Raw genomic sequence first — 15,293 nt, forward strand, 5'->3', positions numbered from 1 at the left:
TCATCTGTAAACACTGGGACTTGACCTGCCTTGTTCAGTTTCTGCACTGTATTGAACTGAACAGACAGGCACACTTTTTTTTTTTCCATTTTGTTGCACAACCAACATAGATGAACTGATGATCTCCATGCAGCTGGTGCATGCTGGATATTTCTATTTCTGCATCCCGCCACATTCTTGGCATGCATGACTGGAGCTTTAACATGTTTAATAAGTAATTTTATCTTCATCATGTATATTAAGTATACTGGCAAAGGTAGTTCATCAATGTACCGACTAACTTGGGCAAATAAAGAAGACCTGAACCTTACCCAATCAAGTGCTGCCGGGATCAAACCCAGGATAGTTAAGTGTCAAATGTTCTGACCACTTGGGTGTTGCACATTTACAATCTTTTCATGTGTTGGTAAATGAACATTTGTTTCGAAAGAAAAACTCCAAATGGGCTCACTATACCATAAGCTATACTCTGCATGAGGGATGACATACTTGTATGGTGAAAATGTCGGTTCTGTCATGGGAGAGCAGAGGTTGTGATGTTTCCAGCCACTGTGAGGGTGGGAGAGAGGTGGTGTGGAGAGAAGTGGTCAGTTTAGTGGTCAGTTTAGAAAACATAGACTGTGGAGAGAAGTGGTCAGTTTAGGAAACAGACTATGGAGAGATGTGGTCAGTTTAGGAAACACAGACAATGGAGAGACACGTGGTCAGTTAAGGAAACAGACTATGGAGAGAAGTGGTCAGTTAAGGAAACACAATGGAGAGACATGGTCAGTTAAGAAAACACAGACTATGGAGAGAAGTGGTCAGATAAGAAATCACTGACTATGAAATAATTTCACTTACACACCAGCAAAAGAAATGCCTTGACCACTTTGTGAAGCGTTACGCTGCGCACACACTTGTGTGTGTGTGCTTTTTTGATTGGATGGAAGACATGCATGTGTATACATACATGTGAGTTTAGTGTGTGTTTAGAAGGTTCTCTGTGGACAGAATGTTTCAGTTTCTCAATCACCACAAGCTGTTGTGCTGTGATCTAACAGTCTCAGTACCTTCAACTCTTTCCTTGAACAATCATGAGGCTCATCTGACCCACCTACACACTGAACTCATCCATCGCTCCTGTTAAATCCAACTTTTGTCTGGTTGATGTCAAGATTAATACTCTGTGATCACAAACACTCTCGTGAATTTCATTCTATTTTCTTGTTGGTGTTCTGCTCTGTTCTCAGCCATGTTTCTTTACAGAAAATATCCAGTCACAAAATTGTTAAACAAAAATATATTTTAATTGTATACCATCAACTCATGCGGAAAATGAAAAATCCATCTTGTCACCTGTATAATACATTTTGGCATATTAAGTGCAAAATATGAAAGAAAAAATACACAAAAAACAACAAAAAACGCAAACACAAAATCCAAACCACACACAAGCTGTATTGTCTCACTAAAACATTTGTTCATTATTATGAGCTCCATCAGTTGTCATTAAGTTACCAAAACTAAAAGAGTGTAAATAAAATCTGACTGATAGTTAAAACAGGCACATGCAACAATCTGGGAAATGCTCAAGCGTACACACACACACGCACACACACACTATATTGTGGTTTTTGTAGCAGATTTTACCACTAAAAATGTTCTACGTTTTTACTGAAATGAAAACTGTGCATCAAGTATTCCATAATTCAACCTAGAAACATGCATGAAGATTTCACAGCAGATCTCTTTATTAAATATTTCTTTCAGCTGTATGCAAAACACAAAGACAAAAATTACACACAATTCATGACATACACATTCCTGATTCAGTGACCATCTTTTGATCTATTCATTAAGACATGCATTAAAAACTACCTGCAAAATAGAAAGCAAATATAAGTGCTGGATATACTTGAATATTCATAAATCAGTGATCATCTTCTATTCACCAAGATGCGCAAAGGTCAACTGGATCGTACACATGTGCACACAACTTCTCATACACAAACATGGACACATTCTCTCTCTCTCTCTCTCTCTCTCTCTCACGCACAAACACCCACTCATACACTAATGATTTTGTTCACAACAAGCCAGAATTGCCTGTCATGGAGGTCTGCTTTCAGTTGAGGAAAAGTGAGCTGTATCTGTATTGATGTGCAAAGAAAACACACACACAAAACACAAGACAATGCATGAACTGATGAAGACCAAGATAGGCAGGGGGAAAAAAACCAACATGAATACTGGACATGTGCTGATTTATAATACTTACATGGCAGTTATTTGTTTTCAATCTGGAAATGCGGTTTTTGTCAGGCCAGTTTTTCAAACACCTGTGTGCATGCCAGTATACAGGAATTCTGTGCGTGCATATCTGTTATGCATCTGTGTGTGTATGTGTGAATGTGTGTCTGCATGTTTTACATTTATTTGCTATTTATCATCATTGTTGTCTTTTTTATTTATTTATTTTATTATTATTATTATTATTATTATTACTTTAAAATTTTTTATTTTTTTTAAATTTATATATGCTTATAGTTGACTTCATCAAGTTTTTGCGCCTTATACATATTATTATCATTAGTAGTAGTTCGTTTTTATATATTTATCTATTATTTATTTACTATTTACACTCACTGACAAACACAGTTACACTTTCTAATCATCAAACAATGATGTACTACTATCAATATCTAATATATAAAAAAATTTTACCATTTCACATCTCAGACTGAAGATTTCACCATTAGTAGTCACTTGAAGATTTCAGCGTAAGTTATCATTTGACAACACTTGGTGTAGAAGCTAATGACTACAGGTGACAAAACACTAACATGGACTAAAAAAATATTAAAAAGGTGAAAAACACTAACAAGGATTAAAAAAACCCCAATCTGCCCAGCTAAACTGCACTGTCGCAAAAATGACCAATAAAATACTGACAGCAAAACTCCTCAAAAAACAGGCTACTGACGTTTATGAACATGGACGATGAGATGACTTTTCAACAGAAATGCACTAATACCAAACAAGGCTGCTGGCTGAAGTTCCTACCTCCTGTGCCTGTAAGAACAGAGTATAAAACCAGCATGAAATCATGTTGTGTGAATCCTGCAGTTCAGTTAAAACACCCTTGTAACGCATGATGAACTTTTTTCTTTTATTTTAAAATGCAAGTAGCAGCAAACGAGAACATAGCCATGGTCCTTTCCATGCAGGGAACAGCTTGGGAGGACCCACAATCAGTCATAAAAGCTGCCCTTTAAGTGCTGACAGCTGCTCCAGACACAGACCCGTGATTAAAAAAAAAAAGAAGTCTTTATAACAAAAGCAGGTGGTCAGGAGGACCATGAAACCTGTCCTGTAAAGTGTAGATAGCAGCCCCAGACCTGAAACGGTGATCAAAAAGATGTCTTTAAAACACAGTAAGCAGCTTGGAAGGACCCAGAATCAAGTCATTAAACCTGTCCTTTCAGTGCAGATTGCAGCTCCAGACCCAAAAACTGTGACCCCTTCCCCCAAAATAAGTGTCCTTAAAACACAAGGACCCACAGTCAGTCATCAAAACCTGTCCTTCAATTGCAGGTAGCTGCTCAAGAACCCAGAACCCAGATTTAAAAAGTATTGTGTCAACTTGGAGCAGCTCAGGAGCTTATGACGAGACCCCAGAAACCTATCCTTAAAGTGCAGAGAGTAGCCCCAGACCCAGAAACAGTGATTAAAAAAAAAAAGTCCTTAAAATAACAGCAGGAGCAGCTCGGAAGGTAACCAAGAATCAGTCACAAAAACTGCCAGTAAGTGTTGGTGTGAAGGTGATGGAAAGCCCTTTACAGGGTGATGAAGACGGCCTTGCAGTGCAGGTAGTAGCCCACCAGAACACCTTCACACGGTGATGAAGACGGCCTTGCAGTGCAGGTAGTAGCCCACCAGAACACCTTCACATAGTGATGAAGACGGCCTTGCAGTGCAGGTAGTAGCCCACCAGAACACCTTCACACGGTGATGAAGACGGCCTTGCAGTGCAGGTAGTAGCCCACCAGAACACCTTCATACGGTGATGAAGATGGCCTTGTAGTGCAGGTAGTAGTCCACAGAACACCTTCACACGGTGATGAAGATGGCCTTGTAGTGCAGGTAGTAGCCCACTAGAACACCTTCACACGGTGATGAAGATGGCCTTGTAGTGCAGGTAGTAGCCCACCAGAACCCAGAACACTGTGCCCCACAGGTTCATGGCCAGCTGGGCCCCGTGGGTGCTGGGCACATCAAACTCCACGGGGAACCGACCCTTCAAAAGCTCGTGGCCCATGTACAGCACTATGGGGTTCATTCCTGAAACACAACCGTGGCGGGATTCATGAAACGATTCTCTAGACACAGCGACAGCAAAATGTAGGCTGTACAGTTCTGCTGACGCAGTGACTACAAAGTCACAAAACTGTACTCTTACACACAGCAACCACAAAGTTTCTGTACAGTTCTGTTGACATAGCAACGGCAAAGTCACAAAAACTGTTCTGTTACACACAGCAGTCACAAAGTCGCTGTATAATTGTGCGGACACGTCCATTACAGTTCCATGATGTGGTTCGGTCAACACAGTAACAGTACTGTCGCTACACACTTCTGCCAACACAGTCAACAGCAGTTATGAATGAAACCGTTTTGTTAACGCAACAAAGGCGACATCACAATGCAGTTCTATTGACATGACAAGTACAGCGTATTGAAACAGTTCTGTTACAGCGTCTTGAAACAGTTCTGTTAACACAGCCAACAGCAGAGTCATGATACAGTTCTGTTAGCACGTCAACAGCAAAGTTGCAATACGGTTCTGTTAACACAGCAACAGCATAATTGCGATACGCTTCTGTAAACACAACAATAAGAAAGTCATTATACAGTTCTGTCAATACAGCAATGGCAAAGGTGCAATCCGGTTCTGTCATCAGTGTCAACACAAAAACTGCAAAATCAGTAAAAAGTTGTATTAAACATAGTAATCGCATAAATGCAATACAGATCTATCAGTACATCAATAACAGTGTCACCAAGCAGTTTTGTTAACACATCAACAGTAGTTTTACTATACAATTATATTAACACATCAACTATAGTGTTACTATCCAGACCTGTTGACACAACAACAACAGTGTAATTATCCAGGTCTGTTAAAACACCAATAACAGTGTCACTACCCTGGTCTGTTAACACATCAATAACAGTGTCACTACCCTGGTCTGTTAACACATCAATAACAGTGTCACTACCCTGGTCTGTTAACACATCAATAACAGTGTCACAATCCAGGTCTGTTAATACATCAATAACAGTGTCACTACCTAGGTCTGTTAACACATCAATAACAGTGTCACTACCTAGGTCTGTTAACACATCAATAACAGTGTCACTACCCTGGTCTGTTAACACATCAATAACAGTGTCACTACCTAGGTCTGTTAACACATCAATAACAGTGTCACTACCCTGGTCTGTTAACACATCAATAACAGTGTCACTACCCAGGTGTGTTAACACATCAATAACAGTGTCACAATCCAGGCCTGTTAACACATCAATAACAGTGTCACTACCCTGGTCTGTTAACACATCAATAACAGTGTCACTACCCAGGTCTGTTAACACATCAATAACAGTGTCACAATCCAGGCCTGTTAACACATCAATAACAGTGTCACTACCCTGGTCTGTTAACACATCAATAACAGTGTCACTACCCAGGTCTGTTAACACATCAATAACAGTGTCACAATCCAGGTCTGTTAACACATCAATAACAGTGTCACTACCCAGGTCTGTTAACACATCAACAACAGTGTCACAATCCAGGTCTGTTAACACATCAACAACAGTGTCATTACCCAGGTGTGTTAACACATCAATAACAGTGTCACTACCTAGGTGTGTTAACACATCAACAAAAGTGTCACTACCCAGGTGTGTTAACACATCAATAACAGTCACTACCCAGGTCTGTTAACACATCAATAACAGTGTCACTACCCAGGTCTGTTAACATATCAATAACAGTGTCACTACCCAGGTCTGTTAACACATCAATAACAGTGTCACAATCCAGGTCTGTTAACACATCAATAACAGTGTCACTACCCAGGTCTGTTAACACATCAATAACAGTGTCACAATCCAGGTCTGTTAACACATCAATAACAGTTCACTACCCAGGTGTGTTAACACATCAATAACAGTGTCACTACCCAGGTCTGTTAACATATCAATAACAGTGTCACAATCCAGGTATGTTAACATATCAATAACAGTGTCACAATCCAGGTCTGTTAACACATCAATAACAGTGTCACTACCCAGGTCTGTTAACATATCAATAACAGTGTCACAATCCAGGTCTGTTAACACATCAATAACAGTGTCACTACCTAGGTCTGTTAACACACCAATAACAGTGTCACTACCTAGGTCTGTTAACACATCAATAACAGTGTCACAATCCAGGTCTGTTAACACATCAATAACAGTGTCACAATCCAGGTCTGTTAACCCAACAACAATGGCAGTCAGCCGGCGCCAGGTGACTCACCTGGGTAGAGGAAGGGAGCACCGTTCCACACCTTGAAGACGTCAATCAGCAGGTAAAACACAGACAGCAGAAGGAACGCCATTCCTGAAAGAGCCAGCACAAAGGACAGCGACCTGCAAAAAAACACACACACACACACACGCACATGCACACACACACATGCACACACATACACACACGCACACACACACGCGCGCGTGCGCACACACACCACATCAGACCTCTTACCAGCATGGCACAGTTTCCACCAAAGAACAGAAACAGACGACACATGTATGTGTCACATGCATGTACAGGGTAAGAGAGAGAGAGGGGAGGGGATGGGTGGAGGGGGGGGGGAGGGAAGAGTGAAAGAGGGGACTGGGGGGTCTGGGGGGAGATAGACGGAGAGTGGTCATGGGTGGTCCATGTGATTTGTAAGCTTTTATTAGTGCTCTGAGCTCTTAAAGAGAAAGGGTGCGATACAAATGTACATTATCTTTAATAAAATCCTGAAAAAAGACGTCATTTTTACTGCATTTTGTTAAGTTCAAACAAAGCGCACAAAGAAAAAAAGCAGACATGAATGAAGAAGGAAAACATGAAGGAGAAAAAGAAGAGGCAGAAACAGGAGAAAGAGCGATCAAAGGATCAGTCAGTGGGACAGAAGCTGTTAGCTTGTTGTTGCTCTGCTGTCCATGTGCACATGTATAACATGTTTACTGAATAAAGTTTTGTTTAAACCAAGTGGGCGACTACCGAGGACCATCAACACGGATTACAGTCAAGCGTACAATCATTCAGGTGAAATCGTGTTCCAAAAAAGCACAGAACATGAAGCACCCGAATATTCACTGTTCGTGCACATGTAACACCACAACTGGCCCTCAAGAAACAAGGCAACGCAGGGAAAGGCCAACACAAGGGCACACTTAGGGCCTGCACACCTGCACTCCAGTCATGGACTGACAAGGTGCCCAGCAGAATGGGAAAACAGCTTCAGATTCACTTTCTCAAGGAGGCGTTGCTGCGTCCAGACAAATCCATATACGAGGTGTGTTCAAAAAGTATCCGACCTTAACCCCTAGGCTGCCTGCATGATGAGATAACTCGTCATGGCAAGCATGTATGCTTCGCTGCCTGCATGACGAGATAACTCGTCATCGAAATATTCTGACTTTTCCCTGGTTTGCATTTACTTCCTTGGCAAAAATAGTGGTAGCTTTAGCCTGGGGAATCTCTCTAGATTCTATTCATAGCTAGAAACCCCATCTACGTCATGAAGCAGTCCTTTATTTGAACGTTTTGGTTGGGTCACTGTCCAAGTTTTTGCCTGACTTCTCTCCTCGCTCGCTCAACAAAATGTCGGACTGACGCCGTGCTCAAGACATGCGATCGTGACGAACTAAATCAACCATGATTTCTTTCTTTAGCTGATGCTCAGAAAGAATTGAAGCGTAAATTCGAAGGAGAAGATAGAGATGAACATTTATAGGACGATCTGATAGAAAATAAATGAATAATGAAGAGAGTGGCCACGATGCGACTGTCAGTGAGTGATGCCGGTTGTACAGATGTTAGCAGACGACAGATGACCGAATTAGCAGCAGAGCGATATTCTTGGCATGCAGCCAACGTGGTCTGATGAGAACTGAATCAAGTGACCGTGTGAGAGGGGTGAGGAGGAGGGGGGTGGAGACTGAGGGGGCGTGGCCTCACATCCATCTTATCACTTGGAGAAGTCACAATGTATTGTGTATCTATCTCTATATTGTGGTTGTTCTAGTATGATTTTGTGTTTGCAGATATCTATTTGTCCAGAAAATATGATGTTTTTGTGCAAATTACCTGACTAATGTTTGTAATGAACAAGTTGAAAATGTGACAAAAAACAAAACACTGATTTCAAAACAACAGCATGTCACTAAAAATATATAAAATGGGAAAACAGCATGTGTTTTGTATTCTTTATTCATTTACCTTTCAGAAAATATATACTTTTATGGGTCTTTCTCCAATAACAAAGAGCACAGAATTTTTTGAAAATTTATACCCGTTTTTTGTGAAAAAAACCCTGGCAAATAGATTTCACTTAAATCTTATTTTCCTGGCAGCGAAAGGGTTAATTTTTCATGCGTAAACAAATGAAGCTAGGGAGGTGTAGTTTGGTGCATGTATGTAGGCGACCCTAATGCGCATACGTGAATTTTTTCCCACCTACAGAAGCTGTCAGTGGACGGCAGACCGCCGATTAGTGAGGAAGTGTAAGTGAGCGCCATTGGATTTTCGTTTTTGACAAAATGACTGAAAAACAATGCTACTGCATCAAATTTTGTGTCAAGCTTGGCGATTCCCAAGTGGAAATGATCCACATGGTTCAACAGGCCTTTGGGGATGAAGCAATGGGCACCACACAGACAAAGGAGTGGTACAACCGCTTCAAGGATGGCTGCACATCAGTGGAGAGTGAAGCACATTCTGGTATGCCGTCAACGTCCCGAAATGAGATCGTCATTGACCAATTGAGGACCCTGGTGATGCACACCTGTGCTTCGTCAGGCTCCCTACTCTCCCGACATGGCTCCGTGTGACTTCTGGCTGTTCCAACAGCTGAAAATGCCTCTGAAAGGGACCAAATTTCAGTCCAGAGAAGACATCATGCAGAATGCGATGGACCAGCTGCACGCCATCCCAAAAGAGGCGTTCCAGCGCTGCCTACGACAGTGGCAGAACTGTTGGGAGAAATGCATGGCAGCCCAAGGGGACTACTTTGAAGGAGATTAGTGTAAGTTTGTTGTATCTGGATATGAGTAGTTTTTATGAACAAAGGTTGGATACTTTTTGAACACACCTCGTATACGACACCACATCTGCTAGGCAGATAGATGCCTGACCAGCAGCATAACCCAACGCACCTAGCCAGGCCTTAAGAGCAAGCATATATATTTGTGTACCTACCGGAGTGGGTTTCTTGCCATGGGTTCTTTATCAGTGTGCAAAGTGTGTGCTGTGCTGCACACGTGACCTCAGTTTATCATCTCATCCGACTAGACACTCAGTGTGATTTTCCAATCAAATTTGGAAGAAAGGGTGAGAGCAGATTCGAACTCAAACCCTCATGGACTCTGTATTGGCAGATGAATGTCTTAACCATTCTGCCACCTTCCCCTGGACATGGCAAAGTTCTGAGGTTCTGAAAACAGCGTCCCCACCGATGTGACCAAACAAACTTCCACACTTTTTTTTTTTCAGACCTTTTCCAGACCAGAATGAAAATGTTCCATAACAAACACAAAGCCAAAATGAGTAAAGAAGAAGAAGAAGAAGAAGAAGAAGAAGAAGAAAAGACTGGTAGACTACTGATGAAAGAGACTAGTGAATACCCTGGTATCAATTTAATTTTCACTGCTTTTCTTTGTTCATCCACTTAGAATTACAAGACTTTTCCAGACCTTGAAGGGCTTTTTTTTTTTTCTTTTCTTTTTTATTCAATACTTTTCCAGACCAGGGAATTGTTCTCTCATTTTTCCAGACTTTTCTTCTGGGCTTCCACGATGCTGTACAAGCCCTGTAAAGAGTTTCAGTAAAGGACTGATCCAACGAGTCAATGGTCCCATATACCACAGTTTCAGTTTCAGTAGCTCAAAGAGGTGTCACTGCGTTCGGACAAATCCATATACGCTACACCACATCTGCCAAGCAGACGCCTGACCAGCAGCGTAACCCAACGCGCTTAGTCAGGCCTTGAGAAAAAAAAGAAGAAGAAGAAAAAAAAGGGTGAATAAATAATAGATAAATACATTAAAAAAAGAAAGAAAAAAAGAACTACTACTACTAATAATAATATGTAGGTGCAAGAACTTGATGAAGTTGTGGGGATGTAACTTGGGCAAGACACTCTCCATTATGATCAAATTCTCGCCCAGATAGTTGGGACAGCAGCTGTCTCCTCTGCTGTTCTGATGGTAACAGTCCGACACGGCTGACTATCATACATATATACCTTTTTTTTTTTATTAGCCGTAAACGCGTAAACGCCTCAATCTATTTGCCTGCATAAATATTATCATTATAATTACTATCACCGTTATTACTGTTATCATTACAAAGTTGTGCAGGTGTGAAGGACAGCTCCAAGAACGTCAAAGCGACACTTACCACAAGTTCTTGTTGATGGGAATCCAGCCATCATCTTTAGAAAACTTGCACAACACTCCTGCTATGAGGCACTGCAAAATCAAAGCACTCAGTCAGTAAGCTGAACCTGTAGTGGAATGTGTTTTTTTTTTAAAGTTGGTTCAGAGTTCTGAATGAAGCCCCCATGGACTGTCTGGTGTCACTGGATGTGCTCCTCACACAAACTCTATGGGCAGATGTATCAATGTATTGTATTGTATTGCCGTGTACTGTACTGTACTGCATTGTATTGTATAAAAAAAAGTATTGTACTGCATTGCATTGCATTGCACTGGATTCTATTGTATTGTATTGTACTGCATTGCATTGTACTCCATTGCATTGTATTGTACTATGTTGTATTGCATTGTACTGTATTGTGTTGTATTGTACTGTATTGTACTGTACTGCATTGTATTGTATTGTACTGTATTGTATTGTACTGTACTGCATTGTATTGTACTGTATTGTACTGTATTGTACTGTACTGCATTGCATTGTATTGTACTGTACTGCATTGTATTGTACTGTACTGTCTTGTATTTTATTGTACTGCATTGCACTGTATTGTATTGTACTGTCTTGTATTGTACTGCATTGCATTGTATTGTATTGTACTGTACTGTACTGTATTGTATTGTATTGTATTGTACTGCATTGCATTGTATTGTATTGTACTGTCTTGTATTGTACTGTACTGTATGGTATTGTATTGTACTGTACTGTACTGCATTGCATTGTATTGTACTGCATTGCATTGTATTGTACTGTACAGTATTGTATTGTACTGTATTGTATTGTACTGTACTGTACTGCATTGTATTGTACTGCATTGCATTGTATTGTACTGTACAGTATTGTATTGTACTGTATTGTATTGTACTGTACTGCATTGTATTGTACTGTACTGTGCTGCTATTGCATTATATTGTAATGCATTGCATTGCATTGTGCTGTACTGCATTGTATTATATTGTATTGTAATGCATTGCATTGTATTGTACTGTTCTGTATTGTACTGCATCACTTTTAGTCACGATATATTTCTCTGTGCTGTGTGAGATTGGAGCTGTTCTTTCCAGGGAGGGTATATCACCACGAAGCAGCAGTATCACTGATATGATTTTAGTTATTGTTTTTTTCACTGTCTTCAAGTGTATTTTGTTAAAATATCAAATGGATTTTCTGCAGAGGCAAACCCTTTTGTTGCCGTGGGTTTTTTTTTATGTGTGCTTTGTGGATGCTGCACACAGGACCTTGGTTCATTCTCATCTGAATGACTATAAGACCCAGTTGTAGACCTCTTTGTTTCACACATTCTCCTGCATACAAACACACACACTAACACACAAACACACACATACATGCACACAAACACACACACACACACACACTAACACACAAACATACACAAACACACACACACACGAACACACACACACACACACAAACACACACACTAACACACAAGGACACTGACACTTACCAAAACTACGCCCCACAACAAGAAACGAACAAATCGCTGCAGCCAGCTTTTGTGGATGAACAAGATTTTTCCTGCCTGTGAAAAAGCCAAACTTTGGGGGTTAAAATATAAATCTTCACATCATTTCACCAATTAACTCTCTCCATACGACAGAATGCGTGAGCATTCCTACATAAAATGTATTCGGTTTCGGACAACAGAATGGAATAGTATTTTCAACAAACAAAAATCCATCGCTGTACACGTGATTTTGTGATTAGCCAAGCAGAGCGCTATTCTGGGTCACTCCACAACTGAATGGTATGACTGGCCAGCCTGTCATGTATGGCCCGTCTTGCATACACGCTGACAGTCACTGACAGGTCGTCTGCTTGCGTGCCAGCCTGTTAGCAAAGCGGGTTCTTCTCAAAATGTTTTAGAGCGAACAAGGCAGCGACGGCAACGTTTTAGTGTTGCCGAAGTACTTGAAATGCTACAAACTGAAGGGCTGGACATTGAAGAGGTGGATGATGACGAAGAAGAAAGTGAATTTAGTGCAGAAAGCAAATGTGGATATGGTGATTTGGGGTGAAAAATTGGCATTATTCTCTACATAATGGCAAAACTGTAAAAATAAGATGAGAGATCTGATTTTTTTTTTTTTACATGTAATAGCCCAACATGTAGTAAACCAGTTCTGAAAGTTTCATTTTTATATTCTGTATTTTGCAGTCTTTTGTAACTTTTTTTCCCCAATCCCTTACAAATGGGCAGTCTGAGGGGAAAAGGAAGGGAGAAAACTTGTCGTCCCGAGTGAGTTAACAAAACAAAACAGTATTGACAACAACAACAAAAAAAATTTTTTTTAAAATAAAAATAATAAAAAACACTGTGTCTAAGGCTCAGCATAAGAAGGTGTATTTGTATTTGTATTCGTATTTCTTTTTATCACAACAGAATTCTCTGTGTTGAATTCGGGCTGCTCTCCCCAGGGAGAGGGTGTCACTACACTACAGCGCCACCCCCTTTTACTTTTGTATTTTTTCCTGCGTGCAGTTTTTTTTATTTCTTTTTCCTATCGAAGTGGATTTTTCTACAGAATTTTGCCAGGAACAACCCTTTTGTTACTGTGGGTTCTTTTACATGCGCTAAGTGCATGCTGCACACAGGACCTCGGTTTATCATCTCATCCCAATGACTAGCGTCCAGACCACCACTCACGGTCTTGTGGAGGGGGAGAAAATATTGGCGTCTGAGCCGTGATTCGAACCAGCGTGCTCAGATTCTCTTGCTTCCTAGGCGGACGCGTTACCTCTAGGCCATCGCTCCGCGTTTAAACCTTCCCCAGCCAAAGACATGTACCCATTCACAACTGGGTGGAGTGAGGAAAATCAGATTAAAGTCTTAACTGGGGATGGAACCCCGACCACTGGATCAGAAGTCCCAACGCTTTACCGACTCTGCCATGGCAGAATCAGCACTTAGCTGACTCTTAGTTTTGTGATATATCATTTCAACTGATCTCACTAAGAAATCTCAAACTCATACAGGACAAAAAAAAAAGACAGAAAACGATAGTTATCTATGTATCGATTTACCTAGCTGCCTATCCATCTATCTGTATCTGTCTGCCCATCTGACTGTGTGTCTGTCTATCTATGATCAAATCAACAAAATTGACATCACTGACACAACCTAAACATGCACACCAGAAAGCAGAGTATAGTTGCCTAAATGGTTTGAGAGCAATGGCCAAGCAGACACAGTCGCATACATATACGCTCAGACACACACACACACACATACACACTCACACACACATACATACACTCACACACACACACATGCAAACACTCACACACACACACACACACACTACACACACAACACACACACACACACACATGCAAACACACACACACACACACACATGCAAACACACACACACACACGCAAACACACACACACATGCAAATACACACACACACACACACACACACAGAGTACTATACCTGTAGACCCAGGAAGCAGAGGAAGATGGAGGTGAGAGTTCCCAGCAGTCCCTCTGGGTCATAGGGCACCACCGTTTGATAGATTTCCTGCTCATGAACACACACACACACACACACAATACCTCAGGATCATAGGATACCACTGTGTGATAGATTTCCTACTCACAAACTCACACAGACACATATACAATACCTCAGGGTCATCACTGTGTGATAGATTTCCTGCTCACTCACACACACACACACACACACACACACAAATACCTCAGGGAAATAGAACACCACTGTGTAATAGATTTCCTGCTCACGAACACACACACACACACACACACACACACACACACACTCCCTCAGGGTCATAGGACACCACCGTATGATAGATTTCCTGCTCAAGAACACACACATACATGTACTCACTCAACACAAAAAGAAAGTATAAGTAAATGACCACAACAACATGCCCAGCATGCGCATGCACACACGTTTTCAGAAATCACACTCCTTTCGTTGTTTCACTATTTGGTAGTCAGCAACGTGTAAACTGGGACTGGGTAAAATAAAATAAAAAACAACAGTGTGCTTGCGTGTCAGCGTGTATGGTGTGTTGCGAGTGTGTACTGTGTGTGTGTGGCCGTGTGTGTATGTGTGTGTGTGTGTGTGTGTGTGTGTGTGTGTGTGTGTGTGCCAGTGTATGCATGCTTATGTGTGTTTGTGTCTCTGCCTGAGCGGGGTGAGGGGCGGGGGCGTTTACAAGGCGCTTTACTGGAAACTGACCAGACACGAGGGATGCTGGTCCAGGTGAGACCTGCCGAACACCTGGCGGTCGATGTAACCGGCGGCGCCCCCTGTGCAGTTGAGGTGTCTGCCTTGCTCCGCCATCCCTCCTGCTCCCAGGTAACCCCTGCACAGTGACAGCACGCCCTGCCTCAGTGCTCTGCCAGGAGGGGTCAGAGGGGTCGGGGGGATGCTGGGGGGGCCTCGACACACACAGAGACTCACACACACACACATACACTCTCTCACATATACACATACATACACACACACTCACACATACACACCCTCACATATACACACACACTCACAAACC

At 41.5% G+C, this 15,293-nt stretch overlaps 1 protein-coding gene across 2 annotated transcripts in view; it reads right to left on the minus strand.

The window, feature by feature from the left end:
- Window positions 1–1,280: 1,280 nt before the first annotated feature.
- The window catches only part of LOC143279969 (heparan-alpha-glucosaminide N-acetyltransferase-like), a 38,697-nt gene continuing 24,684 nt past the window's right edge, over window positions 1,281–15,293 (minus strand). For both annotated transcript variants that reach the window (XM_076584370.1, XM_076584360.1), the window contains exons 12-17: window positions 14,978–15,104; window positions 14,204–14,290; window positions 12,213–12,287; window positions 10,709–10,779; window positions 6,572–6,684; window positions 1,281–4,323 (exon numbers count right to left, since the gene is read on the minus strand). In XM_076584370.1, the coding sequence (XP_076440485.1) occupies window positions 4,148–4,323; window positions 6,572–6,684; window positions 10,709–10,779; window positions 12,213–12,287; window positions 14,204–14,290; window positions 14,978–15,104 (649 nt within the window). In that variant the 3' untranslated portion in view covers window positions 1,281–4,147. The remainder of the gene's footprint in view (window positions 4,324–6,571; window positions 6,685–10,708; window positions 10,780–12,212; window positions 12,288–14,203; window positions 14,291–14,977; window positions 15,105–15,293) is intronic.

This window comes from Babylonia areolata, chromosome 1 (assembly GCF_041734735.1).
Source record: "Babylonia areolata isolate BAREFJ2019XMU chromosome 1, ASM4173473v1, whole genome shotgun sequence".
In the NCBI taxonomy this organism is placed as follows: Eukaryota; Metazoa; Mollusca; class Gastropoda; order Neogastropoda; family Buccinidae; genus Babylonia; species Babylonia areolata.